The 19187-nt window shown below is 37.7% G+C and overlaps 1 protein-coding gene across 1 annotated transcript; it reads right to left on the bottom strand.

Moving 5' to 3' along the window:
• Positions 1 to 543: 543 nt before the first annotated feature.
• On the bottom strand, positions 544 to 15847 carry pmela (premelanosome protein a). The gene is made up of 12 exons (XM_017704762.1): positions 15708 to 15847; positions 11819 to 11914; positions 10877 to 11023; positions 9894 to 10034; positions 9376 to 9537; positions 8720 to 9037; positions 7403 to 7951; positions 5722 to 5904; positions 4255 to 4357; positions 3934 to 4139; positions 3466 to 3556; positions 544 to 1469 (listed from the first exon to the last, which is right to left on the bottom strand). The coding sequence occupies exons 1-12, from the start codon at positions 15760 to 15762 to the stop codon at positions 1319 to 1321; spliced, it is 2202 nt and encodes a 733-aa protein (XP_017560251.1). The 5' UTR covers positions 15763 to 15847; the 3' UTR covers positions 544 to 1318.
• Positions 15848 to 19187: the final 3340 nt, after the last annotated feature.

Genomic DNA, 19187 nt, shown 5'->3' with positions numbered 1-19187 from the left:
CCGGTTAATGTAAATGAACTCTGTTCTGATTGGTTGCCCTGTACTGTGCCTCATTGGACACTCCTAATAACTTTAGCATGAGTGAGCACTGACTGTAAATGCTTTGGGCTGTTTTTGGAGTTTAGATTCCATATTTAGACTGTATGGACAGTGTTTACATACTACGTCAAACTTTTTTATTGCGAAAATTGAGCCCTTTAAGGACATTAATCCACTCAAGCAATACTTAAAATACATATTTAACCACCATAATCCACACTCTGGAGAGAAAGGTAAGCATAAAGATTATAATTAGTATAATTATATGTGCCTCCACCCATACTGTGTATATCTCACAGTGTCTATATGGCTTTGCCCTCGGGCCTCTTAAGGTCCCTAAGACAACATATAGCCAAATACGATAGTCTAATTAAGTGAAAGGAGAGAATTTATCAGGCAGATTTGGGTTTCAGTGACTGCAACCATAAAGACAAGTGTGTGTTGGCATGCTTGCTGTTAATGAACGGTAAAAGAACATGAGGGTGACTTTAATCAGAAACAGAAGACAGTCCAATAAAGTATTTATTCCACAGCTTCCAGTGTGATATTGTCCAGACACATCAAGCATAATACACATAATCTTTGAACAAATATTAACTTCTACATCATGATCAGATAGCAAAGAGTGTGTTAATTATACACAGTCTGTGTCAGTTTGTAAGATATTTACCTAAAACAAAGAAAAGCTGTATAATGTCAGTTTTAAGGAAGTGTAATAAGTAACACTGGCTGAAATGCAGTTGCATTCAGTCATTTATTTTGAGACAGCATCAATGATTTAAAGTTGTGTGTTCTGTACAATTCTTTATGTGTTTTGGTTCATAGTTTTTATGAAATATGAGGTTATTTTTTATTATGACCACATTCTCATTACCAAGAAAAATGTTGCTCTTTATAATATGTATACAGTTGTCTCAGTATTATAAGCAAGCTAAGTATTAAAACTAATCATTAAAAACTAAGTATCAAAATCTAGAATTTGGCAATTTTATCTAATTAAAAAAGGCAAAATAAACGATAAATATTGATTGGTAATGTGTTTAAACTGATACGCTGGTTATGAAAATTGGGATAAAATATTGCCAAAAAAAGTAATAAATTAACTTTGCTCTACCATACAGAGCTCAGAGGGCATAGATACAAGGAGGTGGACTTAATGAAGTGGCTGGTTGGTGTATAAATATGTGTGTATATTAGAATTACGGTCCTTGGTGTCGTTTGTTCTTCGAGTGCAGTGGCTTTATTAACTGTGTTTTGTGAAAGTGTGCATTAGTGATGTTCACACCACTCTGCCCTGAAGCAGCGGGCGGCTTTCGCCAGTCGACTGCCTACTCAGTAGATTCCACAGCAGCAATGGAATAGATGTCCATCCAGAGCTCCCCAAACTGCTGCCTGAGTCCTCGTTCAGGGGGTGATACTGCTTAAACCTCCTGGTGAAAGTACACATCAAGGGTTAGAAATATGGAGAAGATTCTGTGACAGTGTAGTGTCTGTCTGATAGCAGTCAGTGGGCAGATGCTGCATGAAATTAATGAATATTTTATATGTTATAACATAATGCAGATTAAAAACAAAAAAACCCTGAGGGCCTCCGAGTGGCACAACAATTTATAGGGTAGAATTACACCAAACTGGACACTTCATTAAGTACATGTCTTTGTTTCTACATTCTTTGTCCATTTTATCAGCTCCACTAACCATACAGGAGCACTCTGTAGTTCTACAATTACAGACTGTAGTCTCTCTGTTTTTTCTGCATACTTCGTTAGCCACCTTTCACCCTGTTCTTCAATGGTCAGTTTAGAAAATCTGCCCCTTAGTGCTGGTCCTATTGTCAGGAGATAGTGAGTTTGACACCCCAGTTATGCCATTAGCATGCCACTCCTTCTGGATAGGTAGGATGGCTCTCCCTCTCCCTTCATCAGTGAACACTAGCTGACACATTTGTTAGCTCACACAAGAATAAGCGTTCTCCTCCAAGCGTGTTGAGCTTCAAAAATTGGGCAAAAAGGGAGACAAACTGAGAGAAGGTCTATCAAAGTTGTTATGATGTTTTATCCATGCACGATCAGACTGGAGAGTAAGGCCCAACTCCATTTCACCCCATGCCACTACCGCTTAACCCTTCATCCTGCATGTGCACCTCTAGGTGTGGGGTGTCCTGATTTCTCATTGAGATAGAGGGGTAGGGCAAAGTGTTAGGGCTACAGGGCCCTCCAAACAGAATGTTATGTGCAAGCAACCAAAGACACTGACAAATGTGAATATAATAATAATAATAATAATAATAATAATAACCAATATATTATCTAGGTTTAATGCTGTTTTAATGTATTATGGTCATTTTCTAGTAGTTTTCTAGTAATGTGCAGATGTCTTGGAAGCTAGCTAATTTTCCCATTCCACCATTAATAATGTAGCAGATTCTGGCACCTCAAGCATCAAAACTGCTGCACCACTTAAGGTGGAATGTGAAAGCTTGAACAAAAATCTGATTTCAGCTTCATATCACCAATTCATCCTCCCCTTTTGAAGGCATGTGATTCCCTAAACATAACTATAGCCCAGCAGTGAGGTTGCTGAACTTTACCCTCCTCTGCTATCACTGCAGACTGGCAGGGTTGTCTACAGAAAAGTAGCCTGCTAATGAAGTGATGCTCTTCTTTATTTGAGGGTGCCATTTCATAGGGAAGATTTCAACAACTACTGTAACTCAGTTGTAACTCAGTTCCAAGTGGCAAGATCTCTATATTTTCTCTATATATTGTGTATATTTCTGCATATTTAATATATTTCAATTTGTTTTTTATATTTAACTTTTACTTATTTACTTTCTGGAGAGTGATTATCTGAGCCTCACCACAAGCATTTCAATGCATAAATGTCCTGACATGCAAATGACAAATAAACTTGAAACAAGATGACACTTGAAAACAAGGGGTAAGGGTAAAAATAAGACATAAGATTGGGTCTAACTCCACCCACACTTCTACACTGATGAGTAATCGCAGATTCTTTACCCTGGAAAACTAGTCACATATCTCAAAGTGGCACTTATACAGATTCACAGCTTATTTTTGTAAACCCCTTTGACCTTCACACACACATTTACTGACGGAATTCAGCACCTGCCCGTCGGCTTCTATAATGAGTGCCACATCAACAAGTTTGTAGTTCATTTCCAAGTACAGGAAAACATATTTATTATTGCTACCAATCCAACATATAGAGATTAGGATGAAAAATGCTAGTATTCTTTAAAAGCAGCCGCAACTGGCACAGAATCTGCACAGCATGTGTTTAAACTATTGATGATGAAGGTAATTCATTTTACATTTCACATTAATACATGATAATAATAATCCATTACATTTATACAGCCCACACACACTTACAGATTACAAATACTATAGCTGATGAACCAACCTGTATGTCAAAGCAATACCGCCTACAGCACAGACAAGCAGAAGTACGCCAAGTATTGCAGTAGCAGTGCCTCCTGCAGTGGAAGGTGTATCTACATAGAATAGAACAGAATAGAATACATGCATGTCCATCCATTTGGCAAAAAAAAACACTCAATCAAGTAATCAATCAATCAATCAATCAATCAACCAACCAACCAACCAACCAGCAAATAAATCAATCAGTCAGTTAATTAGTTCATTAAATTAATTAACCCCTTATATATCACAGTTTATTCTAGCTATTCTAGTTATAAGAATAAGGAATAGTAAGGGTTCAAGTTAAGTAGTATGTAATATACATTGTTGGTGATAATTAAACAAGTCCAAGTCTATGGAGCATACCAGCTAGAAATACTGCAAGTTATTTTATCCATTCCAGCAAACCTATTGACAGCCTCAGATATTTTCACATTCGCGTGGCCCTTACCTACGGTCACGCTGACCCTTGCGCTGGTCACAGCAAAACTGACATCATTGGTGAGGGACACATTAATGCAGAAAGTTCCTGTGTCGTTGAAGAACTGGCGTAAGATCATCTGACACTCAGTGGTTGGAGTGACGGAGTTGCACACAGTCTGTACAGGGCTGGCGCAGTCTGCGTCAGACACCACAGTGCACACCTCGTTTGGCAGACTGAAGAGAGAAAGCAGAATTTATTCCTTTATTTATTAGAATTTATTATTATAAAAGTGAACTCCAAAGAAAACCGGATGAATTTGTTTACAGGGCAGGTGTGTATATTACTGACCTTCCTTGGCAGGTGATGGTGAGGTCCACAGCATTCTGCTCTACTTCTGTGGCCAGAACTGCAACATTGTTTACCTCCACAATCTCCACACTCTCAATTCCCTCTGAGGAAGAAACCACGGGAAATATTAATATATTAATATATAAATATTAATATTATAAAATAATATTGCTATATAATATGTAAGTATTTACATATATAGTATGTAAGATTGTGGTTTTCTTAATCATTGTCATTTAGATCGAAGTAGATGTACTTTAGTGATCCCAAAGGAAAATGTGGGTGCAATAGGAGCTGAAGGGCACAGAGCATTGACTGACTGGTATTTTATCAGGTTTCTTCATTTTGTCACCTAAAAGAGGTTTCTACAAAAATTGGATTTTATTCAGCCTTAATACTGCCTTGCTGGTTGTTATAGAGCTTTACTGTGGCTAAAACCCAAGTATTCCAATTCAAATTTGACCTGCAGTTGGTGGAATATTTAACATGCTGCTTATTTTTTAATTTGGTTCAACCTGAAACACATAGCAGGACAAAAACATCCTAAAATGTGGTGTGTGTGTGTGCTGCTAAAGTCACCTGATAAAGCCTAAAATAATAATTTGAACGTCATAGTTGAAGGTTGGATTTTGTGCAATTACATATTTCAACCAGAGAGGTCTCCAAATCCCCAAAACCTACATACTGTAGCTTGAAGAAAGTTTTTATGATTACAATTATGCATTTGGCAGACCAGCACTATTATTTAAATGGCAAAAAATAAACAAAATAACTCCCACTGAATACCCTGTCATTTCACTGCTACAATCTTAAGAAAGAAGGTTCTTCAGGGGTTCTTTAGTAAAGAAAATGGTTCTATATAGAACTGTGAATCTTTACACGATTAAAGGATTTGTTACATTCTGAAAGCGTACTTCAGATTGATGTAGAATGTGCTGTAGATGCTTCTACATAGAACCTTTTTGAAAAGGGTTCCATATAGCACCGAAAAGGGTTCTTCTATTGTTCCGATGTCAAGCATGACACAAAAGAAAAAAAACATTTCATCAAAAAGGTTCTATATTAAACCATCCTCAGCATGTCCCTTTCACAATGCAAAGAACCCTTTCATTATACAAAGGTTTCTATGAGAGCTCATGGTTCTACATAGTGGACCAATCACAGTCCGAACAAGTTACATGGTGGTTGGGAGTTTTCAGCAAGCAGTGCACACTGCAAAAACCCTTAATGAAGTTGACTTGCTTCAAAAACATCATTTCTGTTTGAAGCATCCTGGCAGCTTTATCTAGAGCCACTTATAATGATGTTCCAGCGATAGGCAAACATAGCATTAGGAGTCTTGCCCAAGGACTCTTATTAGTGTGTCATGGTGTGCTTGCTCAACCTCCTGAAAAGCTACTATTAAGAAGATATGAGGTTTTGTTCCAACAACAATCATATATATACTTTGACAGAGATGGCACTCACGAACAACATCCAAAGTGGTGGAGAAAGAGCCGTAGCGGTAAATCATGCAGTTTCCTTCTGCTGGCATTTCTGGAGCCTGCCGTTTTGCGATGACCAGAGAGACCTGTGGTGCTTCTGTGCCTGCCTCCATTACAGCTACTATCTCATTCTGTGTGGCTGGAGGTAGAGTGGGTGCAGCTGCAACTAGATAAACAAGACAAAAGTCAATAAAGAACCAAAAAATAAATAGTAAAAATGTAATTAACACATCAGGTGTAGTGAATAAACAGAGACATGTTTTGTGTTACAGTTTTAGCACTACAACTATGAGGCTAAAATACCTAATAAATAAAGAAAGCTTATGCTAAACCAGTTAGCATGGTGCTAACTCCATGTCTAGTTCAAACCATGTCAAATTGTTGAGTGCTGTCAAGTCACCTTGCTTATGTGACTTCTGTTACTGACTAATTGTTCTAGACCAGCCCTAGACCAGCATAAACTAGATTAGACTATGCTGTTTTTTTTCAGCAAGGATAGCTAAAAACAGTAGTCGTCATCTTCAAGCTTGAACTTTTTCCTAACCTCTGCCCTTGTTCATAGGTGTGGATTTTTACATTTCTAGTAGCATACTTTTAAGCATTAATATTTTTAGTAGCATACTTTTATGCATTAATATCAGAAGGCATTAACTCGCGCTTAGCGTTAAAGCGTTATGACATTCGCATGGCAGGGCAGGCGAAGAATAGACAGTATGTGACAAACATGCAGAGATGTACGCAACAACAGGAAACCAAAAGCCAAGGCCAAAAACTGAAGTATGTCTGCGCTTAACCGTTAGAACATGAGGTTTTCGTTAGAACATGAGGTTTTCGCATCCATATATGGTGAACTATATGTCCATTGCTCCCACTAAACAGGAACATGTACACATTTAGGTTTAGCTTATACGCACACACATATTCAGCTTCAGGGTATAAAAGGAGTCAGAACACATTGGGAGGTCAGAGCTTACTTGGGAGATACATGATGCCTGTTCTCTGTAACCTCTCCAGAATTCTGGATAATAAAACTTTGTTTGTTCACTTCAGTCTGATCTACTTGTCTCATTTTTTTTGCATCAACGGACACGCAGGACTGGTTTCGTCCAGATAGGTAACAGTATGTTGTAAAGCCCACAAAGCCTGCAGGCCAAGTTAGGCCTGTGGCTCAATCCTATTTGCCCTGCAAAAATATTTTAATTTTCTGTTAATACATACACTCATGTGTGCTCACACCTCCTTCCCAACACCGATCTATGGGACTGCACCAAAAAAAAAAGATGCCAGGTGTCTAATTCAAGCAAATAGGCACAAGAGAGCATGTAGTCCTGTTTAACAGGCAAACACTGATTAAAGATCACTCTAACTGTAACTTGTCAGCTCCAACTTATCAAACCTCTGAAAAACTTATATTAAATATTGTGATATGTACCGTGTATCATGAAAATGTCATCAACTGAGATGACATTATATTTTTGCCATATTGCCCCATCATTTAAAGACATGATTCAATGATTCAGGTTGTGCAGTGCTAGTTTGGTTGAAGCTTCCATGACTGTGGCATTACATTAGCCTTGTAGCTCCAGTGCAAAATGAAAAACACCAACTGCAGACACCAACCTTGTCTTGACCAATTTCTGTAATAAATTAGCATTAATGCTCACCTGCAGCTTCACTTGCAGCAATTTCTGCTTCATCCAGTGCAGCTTCATTTGGTGTAGCTTCGTTTACTGTTTCCACAACTTCACTCTCAACTGGCACCAGTGTTGGCACCACCTCAACAACTGCAGCATCTACATTGGTAACAACCACATTGGCAGCAGGTGCTACTGTCTCTACCTCAGTATCTTCAGCAGCTGCTGGGACCTCTACAGTCGTAGTGTCCACTGCACCTTCTGCTGTGTCCACAACTGGTGCTTCTGGAAGAACTGTGCCCTCCTCTGCTTCCCCAGGAGGAGCAAGTGAGGCAGCAGCATCGATTACCGCAAGGCCATCTGCTGCCTGTTCTGCACCTGCGGTTGCAACTGTGGCTGTTTCACCAGCGGCAGCATCATCAGCAGCCACAGCAGCTGGATCTTCAGCAGGTGGAACCTCAGAGGCAGGAACTGCCAGAGCAATATCAGACTGCTCAGTGGGGGCAAGAACTGGTGGATTTACCGAGGCCACCGCCATTGCTTCTGCTGGGCCAACGGATGGATCAATGACTGGACCTCCTGTGAAAAAAAAGCAATGGGAGTAGATGTAGAGACGCTGTTTATGAGCCGAGTGTATTTTATCTCTAGCAAATGGATTCTGTGGTATCAATGCTAGCTATCCCTGATAGGCCAGCATAGACCAGCATATGTGTTTTGGATGCTGGTATGTTAGTCAGCAGTGATGGAAGTTAATAAGCTGATCACCACCAAAACCAGCATGTCACTGCTGTCGAAACAAAACCTCCAAAAAATATCCAAAATGGCAACTTTACAGGTGAAGGAAAAAACGTAATTTGTCAATGGAACCACACATTTTTCCAAGTAATTTTGGGCCATTTCCTTTGTGCCATTCATCATGAAATTTACACACAATGTAAATGACAATAGACTTTTTGAAATTATGTTAAAAACTGAAATATGATAAAATTAAGACACAAGGTTTTGTTCTGACAGTAGCGATTTGCCTTGAGGTTAGGGTTAGGTTTAGGGTTAAGGAATGATTGTAGTTCGGAACTTGTAGTTCAGTTGCATTTAAGAAGTATTCTGTTGAATATTAAAGATAGACTGAGCATCTACAAAATATCTACAATGGACTATCCAAATAAAGTGTTACAGAAATTTGAATGATGTCCGAAAAGATTTTAATGCAGTACCAATCTGCCATTATTACTTAGCAGCTATATTAGCCTCAAAGCTCCAGTGCAAAACTAAAGACACCAAACTTGTCCTGGTTGATGCATTTGGGCTGAACAGGAAACTGTGTACATGTAATCCCTTTAAACTCACCTGTGGTGACCACACCCGGAGGTGCTGGAGGAAGGGTGGGGTTCGGATCACATCCATTCGGTATGGCAGCCATCAGCACCACCTGTGGTCTGAAAGAGCCTGCAGAAAGGTAAGTGTGGCTAGCAGAGGGTTCCCTAGAGATCAAGGTTCCACTGTTGTCCCCGAAGTCCCAGTTGAAGGTGATGTCAGAGCCGCTGAGATACTGGCTGGGGTCGTGGAGGCTGATGCTAAACAACACAGGTCGATTCTGGATGAAGCTCTGATCGGCCTGGTTAACATCACCGATCTGGGACAGAGTGACTGAAAAGGGGATTTGATCTGAAGAAAGAAAGAAGAACTGATTAGTTACTGGTGCTTTCAAAGCCTCTGAAAGGTTACATTACTGAAATGCCTCATAATCAGACTACATAATATGTCCAAAAGTTTGTAGACACTACAATTTCTTCTGAAATGAAAGATATTAATAGTCCCCCTTTAGTCCAGTAACAGTCTTTACTCTTCTGGGAAGGCTTTAGAACATGTGAGAACATTGCTATAAGAAGATTATACAAGCTGTGAGCATAAAATAGCTGAATTCCCTAATTACTAGGGCTGTCTAGACACTTTTGGATATATTGTGTAATATCATACATTGTCCATCTTTTTAGCACACGCACCTGTGATAGAAAACTGTGTGGATGCATATCCAAGAGGAATGAACTTGTCTTTTCCGCGGCAGTGGTAGATCACCACCTCCATGTTGTAGGAACCCAGGGGCACGTTATCTGTGCCAATAGACAGTGAAGAGGAGGGGCCACCAGCTACCTGCCAGTAACGACCTACGAGAGCAGAAAAAGAAGAAGTAAAATTTCTTAAATGCAGCAGCAGCTCCATATCTCCATTTATTAGTGGCCAATGATGTTCAGAAGCTGTTAAATGCAAGCTGTACTAATATTGTTTCAGGAAAGGAGATATTTAGCTCTAAGTATTATACTGAGGTATTGCTTTGACTGTTATCATAAGTTACTGTTGTATGTTCTGCAGACAGAAAAATGTCTGAAGTGTAGTCTTGAACTGTGAAACAAAACACAAATTTAATGTAAACATAACTCATTACTGTTTAATTGTGTGATTATGTTTTAATAACTGTCATGTAATGTAAACCATGAAACATAACGTGTGAAGCTTCTCTTACCCCAAGTCTTCCACACGTAGATGTACTGTGGCTTTCTGGTGGACATTGTAGTGAAGGGCGTTCCATCAGGAAACACACCGGTCCATTCCTGAGGAGTGTCAAGCTCTGGGTACACCAGCTGACCTTGAACATACTGCGTCCCTGAAAGCAAATGTGGAACCAAATATATCACTGTACAGTTCAGCAACATTAAGCAATACAAAAGAGAAAGAATACATATATATATATATATATATATATATATATATATATATATATATATATATATATATATATATAATGCATTATTATGCATTAATAGAGACAGAGATAAGCTAAATATATACCAAATCACCATTTATAGGTTCACCCAACCCCTTAATTTACACTTGTTAAAATTTTCAACTTTTCCAACTTTTTTTAAAAGATCTTTATTTTGTTTAAAATGAGATGAGTCCAATAAATACTGTTCCACGTTTTCATGTCACTACCGAAATACAGCCTTTTAGTCTGTAGGCGGAGCCTTTTTTAGCCACGCTCCTGCATTTTAGAACAGAAAGTGAGGCTGCATCCCTGTCCCTCATGGCCCCATGGTGAGCAGGTAGATCCCACTGTTTTAAAGTAAATGTGTCCCAAAGTCTGAAAGTCAGTGTGGAACATTAGGAACTGTCATTACCGAAACACTTGTTTTCTGTAATTAAGTACAGTTTTTTGGTTGAAGTTCAAAGCTGTGCTTGTTAGTCATGTACTCCTTGCATTTTTGAGTTCTGCTAAAGAGCTAAAACTGTCACTAACAACTCTTAACACTCTTAAAACTTTACCTAATGTTTCAGCAGTGACTGCTTCGGTAGTGACAGTTTCAGTTTGTTTCAATAAAATAAACATAATTAAGGTTTAGTGTCACTGAAAGCAAAAGGATTTCAGTTTCATTATTACTTTGTTAAATGCATAATTTATATGATTTATATTGATGTATGATTAATATTTGTGTTCTCAGTACTGACCGTTAACCGTGCAGTTTCTTGTCCACACCACCTGCCCATCAGGCAGCACGGTCTGGTTCTGGGGAGGACGAACATCAATGTTGAAGGAAGCCTTGGATCCCATCAGGGTGGGGCCATCGTTCCTGATGTCAAATGTCACTTCTCCACCTGAAACAACAAAAATATTGTACATTTTGGAATATTGTTACATTTTTTAGGATGTGGTTAAATTTTTCGAATATGAAATTTGGAATATTGTCCAAATTTTGGAATATGAAATTTTGCAATATAGTTCCATTTTTGGAATATGGGATTTTGGAATATGGTTACATTTTTGGAAAATGGTTAAATTTTTAAAACATGAAATTTGGAATATGGTCCAAATTTTGGAATATGAAATTTTGCAATATAGTTCCATTTTTGGAATATGGAATTTTGAAATGTGGTTCAATTTTTAAAATAAGGAATTTTGGAATGTGGTTTAATTTTTGGAATATGAAATTTTGGAATATGGTTCAATATTTGCAATGTAGAATTTTGGAACATGGTTCAATTTTTGGAATATGGTTCAAAGGTTTAGAACCATTTGGCACTAATAAATAACTCTTAATAATTAATCATTCTTTTTTCAATAATAGATTATGCAGCATTGATTAAAATACTAAAGTGATAAAAAGTAGCCATTTTTTGCTTGACCACATTTACGATGCCTTTCAATATTCCCATATTTTGGGAGGCACAAAACAAAATATTAAGTAAACTATTGTCCATAATGTTTCATTTTTTGTCAGCTTTCTTGCCAGATTTGATCATCACTTTTCAAATGGTTTTTGGTTATTCATTTTATTATAACTTAATTCTTAATTTTCATTTTAATATATTTATAACTGTGTCATCTACGTATCTTAGCAGTAAGTGTGTTTACTATGTGTTCAGCAGGTAGAGTGGTGTGTGAGCTCATACCTGTCCAGCAGTCTCTGTATCTGGGGTCACCATCTCTCCACACTGGGTACATGCGGGAATTCCATGAGCGATATCGATTAAAACGTGTTCTGGAACCTGAAAGAGCAGCAATAAGTCAGAAAACTGCTGCACTGACGTTACTAGGAGACACATTATCACCCTCAGCACTCTGATGGGCTCCATCCACCACTGTTTATGTTTCTGATGTAGTACTGCCCTCGCCACACAGTGGAAATGGGAGGCTGCACGAATGTCTTAATTAAGCTTCTAAAGTCATCTGACCAGCAAATTTACTTTTTCCAGGGTCCTGTCATTTATAAAACACAGATAATGATCTACATAAAGACTGTAACGGATGTGCAATTTGTAAAGAATGTTAAATAAAAGACTTCAACAATAAAACTTGAAAAATCACCAAATTCACAATTTTTTAAAGTTCTGTGCTGTCTTTCTTTATTTTATATCATATTTTTTTGCTTAAAAATTATTCTTCTTTAAGTAAATGGTTCTATCTAGAACCATGAACACCACATGAACCCTTTGCAAAATTTTAAGCATTCTTTGCATCATGAAATAGTTCTTCAGACTGATGGAGAATGTGCTATGGATGGTTCTATACAGAACCTTTTTGAAAAGGGTTCTATATGCTACATATATGCTGATATAGGTTGTTCTATAATAATAAACATGATATTGTAACAACAACAGAACCCTTTTTGGTGCTTTATAGAATAATTTTCAAAAAGGTTCTGTATCATGTGAAGGGTTCTTTGGGTGTTCATGGTCCTATATAGAACCATTGTCATTTCTAAAGAACCCTTGAAGAACCAACCCTGTATATTTAAAAACACAGGAAACGTTACATTGTTGCAGAAAAAACAGATTGTTGGACTTGTTAACAGAACAGACACTTGTTATATTCTAAAAGTGTTTACAATTCAGTTTTCCCAAATCAGTGATGTGAACAAAATGACAGATATAACCAACATTTTTGTTTGGCCGCTCAGTTCCCATGGCAAAAAAAAAACAGTACGTTGCCACTTTGATGGGTGTGATCATACAGACTCTAACATTCACTCAGAAAGAGGCATGAATGACAGCAGTGGCAGTACAGCCTTTCTCCTTTACCAGAGATTACAATGTAGTTTATATTTATATTTTTATTATAAAACACTGTCAAGTCAGTTTCACCTGCCAACCAGTCACCAGATAGTGACAAAATCCCCTACAGTCAGAATTAAATAGTGTCACTGTGCAAAGAAAAACAAGTATCTCCAAAATAGTGACTTCACAGGAAAAGCCCAAAATGTTCCTTACTTTCAATGCAAGTCAATGGAAATAGTTCTTATTCTAAGTCATTTTGGAGAATTTCTATTGGTCCAATGATCATGACATTTTCACACAATGTAAAGCATAGCTGCTGAGCACAAAAGATGCAGAGAAGTAAAAATTGCAAAAAAAAATGGACAGACGTTTTTCACTGGACAATGACAGTATGTTTTTTTGTTCCGCCAACGCTAATGTCCAACTTCTTCCCCCAATATGTTACATTCAGCAAATAAACAGTAATTTCACATTGCAAAGAACCTTATAATCATGCACATGGTTCATTGAGTGTTCATGGTTTTATACAGAACAATTTTCTTTACTAAAGAACCCTTGAAGAACCATCTTTTTAAGAGTGTACTGTACTGTACACAATTGAATTTGAGGTCAATTCAGTGCATCACTTTTATCTGAGCACTTCAGTGAGCTAGATGTTCTAGAGGAGCTGGTGGTCAGACTGGGAGGAGATGAAGCCGTACTGGGGGGATGCAGTGTTCCAGGCAGTGGGAGTCACACACCCCTCTCAATCCCTCAATCCCTTTCATGTGATTCTCAGCTGAGTGCATACAGTCATAATCCCAACTTTAGGAATGAGGAAAGAGCCTGAGGAGCTCAGATATCATAGCAGAACATCTGCAGGACATACAGAAACATCTGCATATGCAAGGTTTAGTATATGACTCTAGCAAAACCTTGTACTACTGTTGTCCTACACTCCTAAAAAAGGTTCTTTAAGAGTTGTTTAATTAAAACAGTGGCTCTACATAGAACCATGAACACTCAAAGAATTTGCATTCTTAAATGTTTCTCTGCATGGTGAAAAGGTTCAGATTGATGGAGAATGTGTTGTATATGGTTCTGTGTAGAACCTTTTTGAAAAGGGTTCTATATAGCAGCAAAAAGGGTTCTGATATATCTTGTAACAATAGAAGAACCCTTTTTGGTGCTTAGAACCCTTTAAGCATGCCAGTGGTTCATTAAGTGTTCATGATTCTGTATGGATGTACTGCCTTTACTAAAGAAGAACATTTTGAAGAGTGTACCTAAACATTCACTAATGAATTTTGTGAAGGATGTTTCTTCATGATTCTAAAGTTTGTTGGGTAATTTACCACAGCTGGACTTCAGAGAAACATTTTGAATCTGCACCCTTTTAGTTCTATACCAGGTTTTCCTAGAACCATACATCCAAGCTAAGAACCATTTAATGACCTTTATTTTTAAATGCTGCATTTATTCTTATGTAAGAACCTATTCTAGATCCAGAGGTTTAGGTGGTTTGCCTACACTGCTAAAAAGTGAGAGTTCTTTAAATTTCTTTGAGTGATGGATGACCTTTGGTTCCCTAACTTCTCAGTGAGTGTGAAGAACCTATTAAAAGTTTACAAACTTTCACATACTGTGAATGTTCTACACCACTTCCTAGAACCTCAACACAACGCATAGGTTCATTAAACTATATTAAGGTCCTCTACACTTGCACATTTCTCATCACACATCCACTAAAACGTTCTTTCGAGAACCAAAAGTGGTTCTAGCAAAACACACAGAAAGCTTTAGCCCCTCTAAGAATGTAAGTGGCATCAAATTGACGGAAACAAGACTGTGACATTAGATAAATGTGAACAAATTCTCTTCAGTAACTGTTAAAATTGCTACCGAAAAGTGTTTAAAACATAAGCACAGATTTTTAGCATAGAAATTTGACATAAACACGACAAAATCACAGATCTCAAGTGGTAACTTTACAGTAGAAGGAAAAGAGAAGGAAACAAAAAACCTTTTTAAATGGAAGTTAATGGGAAAAAAAACAGTTTGGAGCATTTCTATTGGTCCATTCATTCAACAAAATCTAAGCTGTTTTTTCAAATTCTGTAAAAAAACGGAAAATGACAAAAATCAAGATAGAAGCTGTACAACTCCATTATGACGCTGACATAAAAAGCAACTTTCAGTGACGTAACGGCGGATTATTCGAGGTTCCTTTTTGAGCATTTGAGTTAAACAACATCTGAATCTAATGGTAGCTATGCTATGAAAATCTACACAGCTTTATTGGCTCATATCATTCCCAGTGCGGTTGTAATAAATATGAGCTATTTTTCCACTGAATAGTCCATTGCCTGGTCAGTCGTGTACAAAAGCTTGAACACTCCTGGTGAAGCTACATGCTTTGTTGATTTTATATGACAAAATAAGCGATACGACTTTTTAGTGAATATTTTAGTGCACAATTTTACTATATCAAATTGGAAAAAATGAAATATAAAATAGAAAAGGTGCCATAACTTTTGCACAGAGCACATTTTAAGTTTTATTTTCTCCCCAATATGTTAAATTCAGTAAATTAACAAAAGGTTAAAAGGTACTGAAGTATGTTGTCTGTAGAGGATGTGTTCACTTATTTTCACTTATTAGAGAATCAACAAATCATCAAATGAAACAACTGGGGGGGGGGGGGGGGGGGGGGGCACATACTTTTGCACACCACTGTAGTTTCTGGTTTTGCACTGTGTCAAAAAACATATCAGCTTAGCATTTAAAGCAATAAAGGTATACTCACTGGCTATTGCAGCAGAAGATAGGACCAGAGCCAGAACAGTGAGAGTCGTCTTCATCGTTGTAAAGTTTAACCCCCACCCAACAAGACTGCAATCCCCCTGTCCACAATCCCTGAAACGCAGCCCGACTCGAGACCCCCGAGGTGTGCCAAACTGTCTTTAAATGAGCCTCAACCTCTTTAATCACCCAAAGCATGCTCGCAGCTCTGACATCATGCCTGGCTCCTCCCCCTCCCCGAGGCTCTGTTCGAGCAGGACTGAGTTAATCACTGAGAATTTTATATTATTCCAAAGCCTCTAATAATTATTAGCGGCAGGTATTAAATTAAGATCGGAGCGGATCAGGTTTGACTCCTGAGTTAAATGTGAAGAAAAGCAGGCTTTAGAATGACCGTGCGGAGTTGCACTGATGCTGTCTGGCTGCTTGATTTTGCCTAAACTCAGTGCACCCCTGCCTTTCTACAGTACCCTTTCTGTAAAATCAAGTGACCAAGTAGAAAAACACTTTTAAATGACCAGAAGCGTTTTTTGAATCTGTTTGTAAGTGTTGTTAAAGCCTCAAAACATAATTCAAAGGAGTAGAACATGACAAGCCCTTTCTGCCTTCTGAAAGTCCTTAGCAACGTTCAGGCTTTGCATCATTCCCAGATGTAGCCGTTAAAGGGGCCTATATTATGGGAAGATTAACTTCCCTAACTTTTTTTAAATAAAGGAATTTGAAGTGACATGTAAACATTGTTTCAAAACATATGGTTCACTCTCCAGTTCATACAGTCAACATCTGAATATTAAGCTTCCAAAACAGCCGGTTTTGAATTCATTGTTTTCATAATGCCATGAAGACTTACTCATTTACATATATCCACCTCTTCTTCGGCCGTTTAACTCTGTCCATTAAGGTACAAGGAGTGTTTTAGTCCAGCGTGCTATTTTAATGAGATTTTATGTTCATTTACGTATATCAGTCTTAAAGGCACAGTCAGAACAACAGCCTTTGTAAAGGATAGGTTGGAAAATGAAATTTAAACCACACAAATGTCATAAATCGACCAAACAAAGTTTTTGGGCTCCTCTCTTCTTCTCCTCTCTGCTTCTCTTGAATCAGTTTATGGGAAAAGTGGTGCACCCCCGACTTGCTAGCCTGGGACTTAGAATCAGCAATTCCTGAAACATACTGGTAGTAAATACTGTTTATTACAGATGTGCAAATTATCAGCTGATCCCAGCACAGTGTTCTCTGTTGAACAACATAAGCAATTAGTGACAAAGTAAGGCTCTGTAATCGGCTATAATCTCTCCTAGTGTGTGCGAGCAGGTTTGGGCTTCAAATTTACAAGGCGGGCCTGGACGGGACGGTTCAGGTCTGAAAATTGTGGGTACAGATTGCACCAGATTCCACCAAGGTGTTTATGCACCATTTCTACCGAAGCAGTTCAAACTGCCACCCCGCATTTTATATATACATATGCAGTACTGTGTGAAAGTTTTAGGCGTCTAAGCAAATTTTTTAACAGTTTACCTCAGCAGTGAGTTTATCACAATATACATTAGAATAAAGTCATATGCATAATTCAAATAAACATAAAAACAATAAAAAGTAACAAGAATTTCTTGGGTCCATATTTTTCCTTGACACCTTCACAGCCGCCACAGAGACTCATTAATATCAACAATTACATCATGAGCACCATTTACAGAAGCACTGATTGGTTAAACCAGGAGCTGCTTTTTAGCTACATATAATGCTGGGCTTCCTATATATATATGTGTGTGTGTGTGTGTGTGTGTGTGTGTATGTGTGTGTGTATAATCATTATTAATTAATATTCTATACATTTTGTTTATTCAAATATTATCATTTTTCTCAGCAAAGAAACACAAACTATACAAATAAATATATTTTGAAACTGTGTCTTGGGTGCCTAAGACTTTCGCACAGTACTGTATATGTATACATATATATATATATATATATATATATATATATATGTGTGTGTGTGTGTGTGTGTGTGTGTGTGTGTGTGTGTGTGTGTGTGTATGTATTTATATATATATATATATATATATATATAATTTTTTTTTTTTCCAAAAAACATCTTAGACATTTATGAGTTTATGAGGATTATGTTATGTTTATGAGGAGATACCAATAAGCTAAATAAATACAAAATCATCATTTATAGTGTAATTTCTAGGAGGTATCTGTCCCAAAATCCCTAAACTTACACTTGCAAATACTTAGTTTTGTATCTTTTCCATTTTTAAAGTAAAGTTGAAATATTATAATATTATAATATTATAAATAAGTAAAAATCTGTCCTGCATTTTAATGTCACAACCAAAACATTAAGAATTTTAGTTTGCAGGCGGAGCCTTATTTTAACCACGCCCCTGCATTTTAGAGCAGGAAGTGAGACTGCATCCCTGTGCCTCCCTCATGGTCACATGAACAGGTGAGCAATTAGATTGCATTGTTTAGAAGTAAACGTGTCCCAAAGTCAGAGAATCAGAAGAATGGTCACTACCAAGATATATTGCCTGCAATTAAGAAAAAATTTTTGTGTTTTAATGTAAAATATTATGATTTTAAATGTGTACAGCTATTCAAACCTGTACTTGCTAGTCATTTATTGAGTTCTGCTGTAAATGAGCTAAACTAAAGCTTAGTAAAGTTTCAGTAGTGTTATGACAGTTTTGGTAGTGACAAAATAATTTGCTTTAATAAAACAAAACACAATTAAGTTATAGGGTCACTCAAAGCAAAAGGACTTTAGTCTAAAGTCCAGATTCAGTTAAAAGTCCCAAATGTGTTTTCAACAGACCTTCAACCGCTTCAGTAGAGTGATCCATTCAGCTCTTCCAGTTGAATCGAGTCCTGGAGCACCTTGATATTTCGCGATGCACTGAATCATTTCTTAAAGAATCATAACTGAATCGAATCACTGAGGTCACAGGTTTGTTCCTTCACTCTACAGACACACAGGGAACCTGTGATAAAAGCTCATTAGGACTGTGAGTAAAGTAAGCCACAGCTTTGAAAAGAAAGGGGCCATTATAGAGGGCCTGGAATGTGGGAGCCGTGTCTCCAGGTCATGCTGGTGTAAGAAGACGCTGTGAAAAGCCTCGGAGCTCACTGGATGGAGGTCACAAGATGAGAGTCTGTGGAGGCCCATCAATGATGTTCTTTCACCATGTTACATTTTACTCTTTGCCTGAGTCTCTCTCATACGTCAACTCTCTCTCTCCTCTCTGTTCTTCCTTAGGTCATGTCTCATGTTATGACTCTCCGACGTTCATAAAAATGAATGTGCCAAAAAGGTTTCTTCTGGTTCCCTACAGAATCTTTCAACAGATTGCTGTTTAACTCCACTGATTTGTCCAAATGCCTGCATAATTAATCGGTTAACATGTAAACAGTCAGTCAGAGTGGTTTGGTGTGAAATGCTCCATTTTAGAGAAACTTACTGAGTGGGAACTGTTCA

Source organism: Pygocentrus nattereri, chromosome 21, assembly GCF_015220715.1.
Source record: "Pygocentrus nattereri isolate fPygNat1 chromosome 21, fPygNat1.pri, whole genome shotgun sequence".
Taxonomy (NCBI): domain Eukaryota; kingdom Metazoa; phylum Chordata; class Actinopteri; order Characiformes; family Serrasalmidae; genus Pygocentrus; species Pygocentrus nattereri.
Note: the sequence above shows the minus strand (reverse complement) of the source record. Positions and strands in the feature narration are given on the sequence as shown.

Excerpts from the sequence above, each read along its gene's own strand:
- pmela (XM_017704762.1), bottom strand. The coding sequence starts at position 15,762 with ATGAAGACGACTCTCACTGTTCTGGCTCTGGTCCTATCTTCTGCTGCA. Across the intron at positions 4,358-5,721 it reads CACCACTTTGGATGTTGTTC|AGGGAATTGAGAGTGTGGAG; the intron begins GTGAGTGCCATC and ends TTTCTTCCTCAG. Across the intron at positions 4,140-4,254 it reads ACCATCACCTGCCAAGGAAG|TCTGCCAAACGAGGTGTGCA; the intron begins GTCAGTAATATA and ends TTCTCTCTTCAG.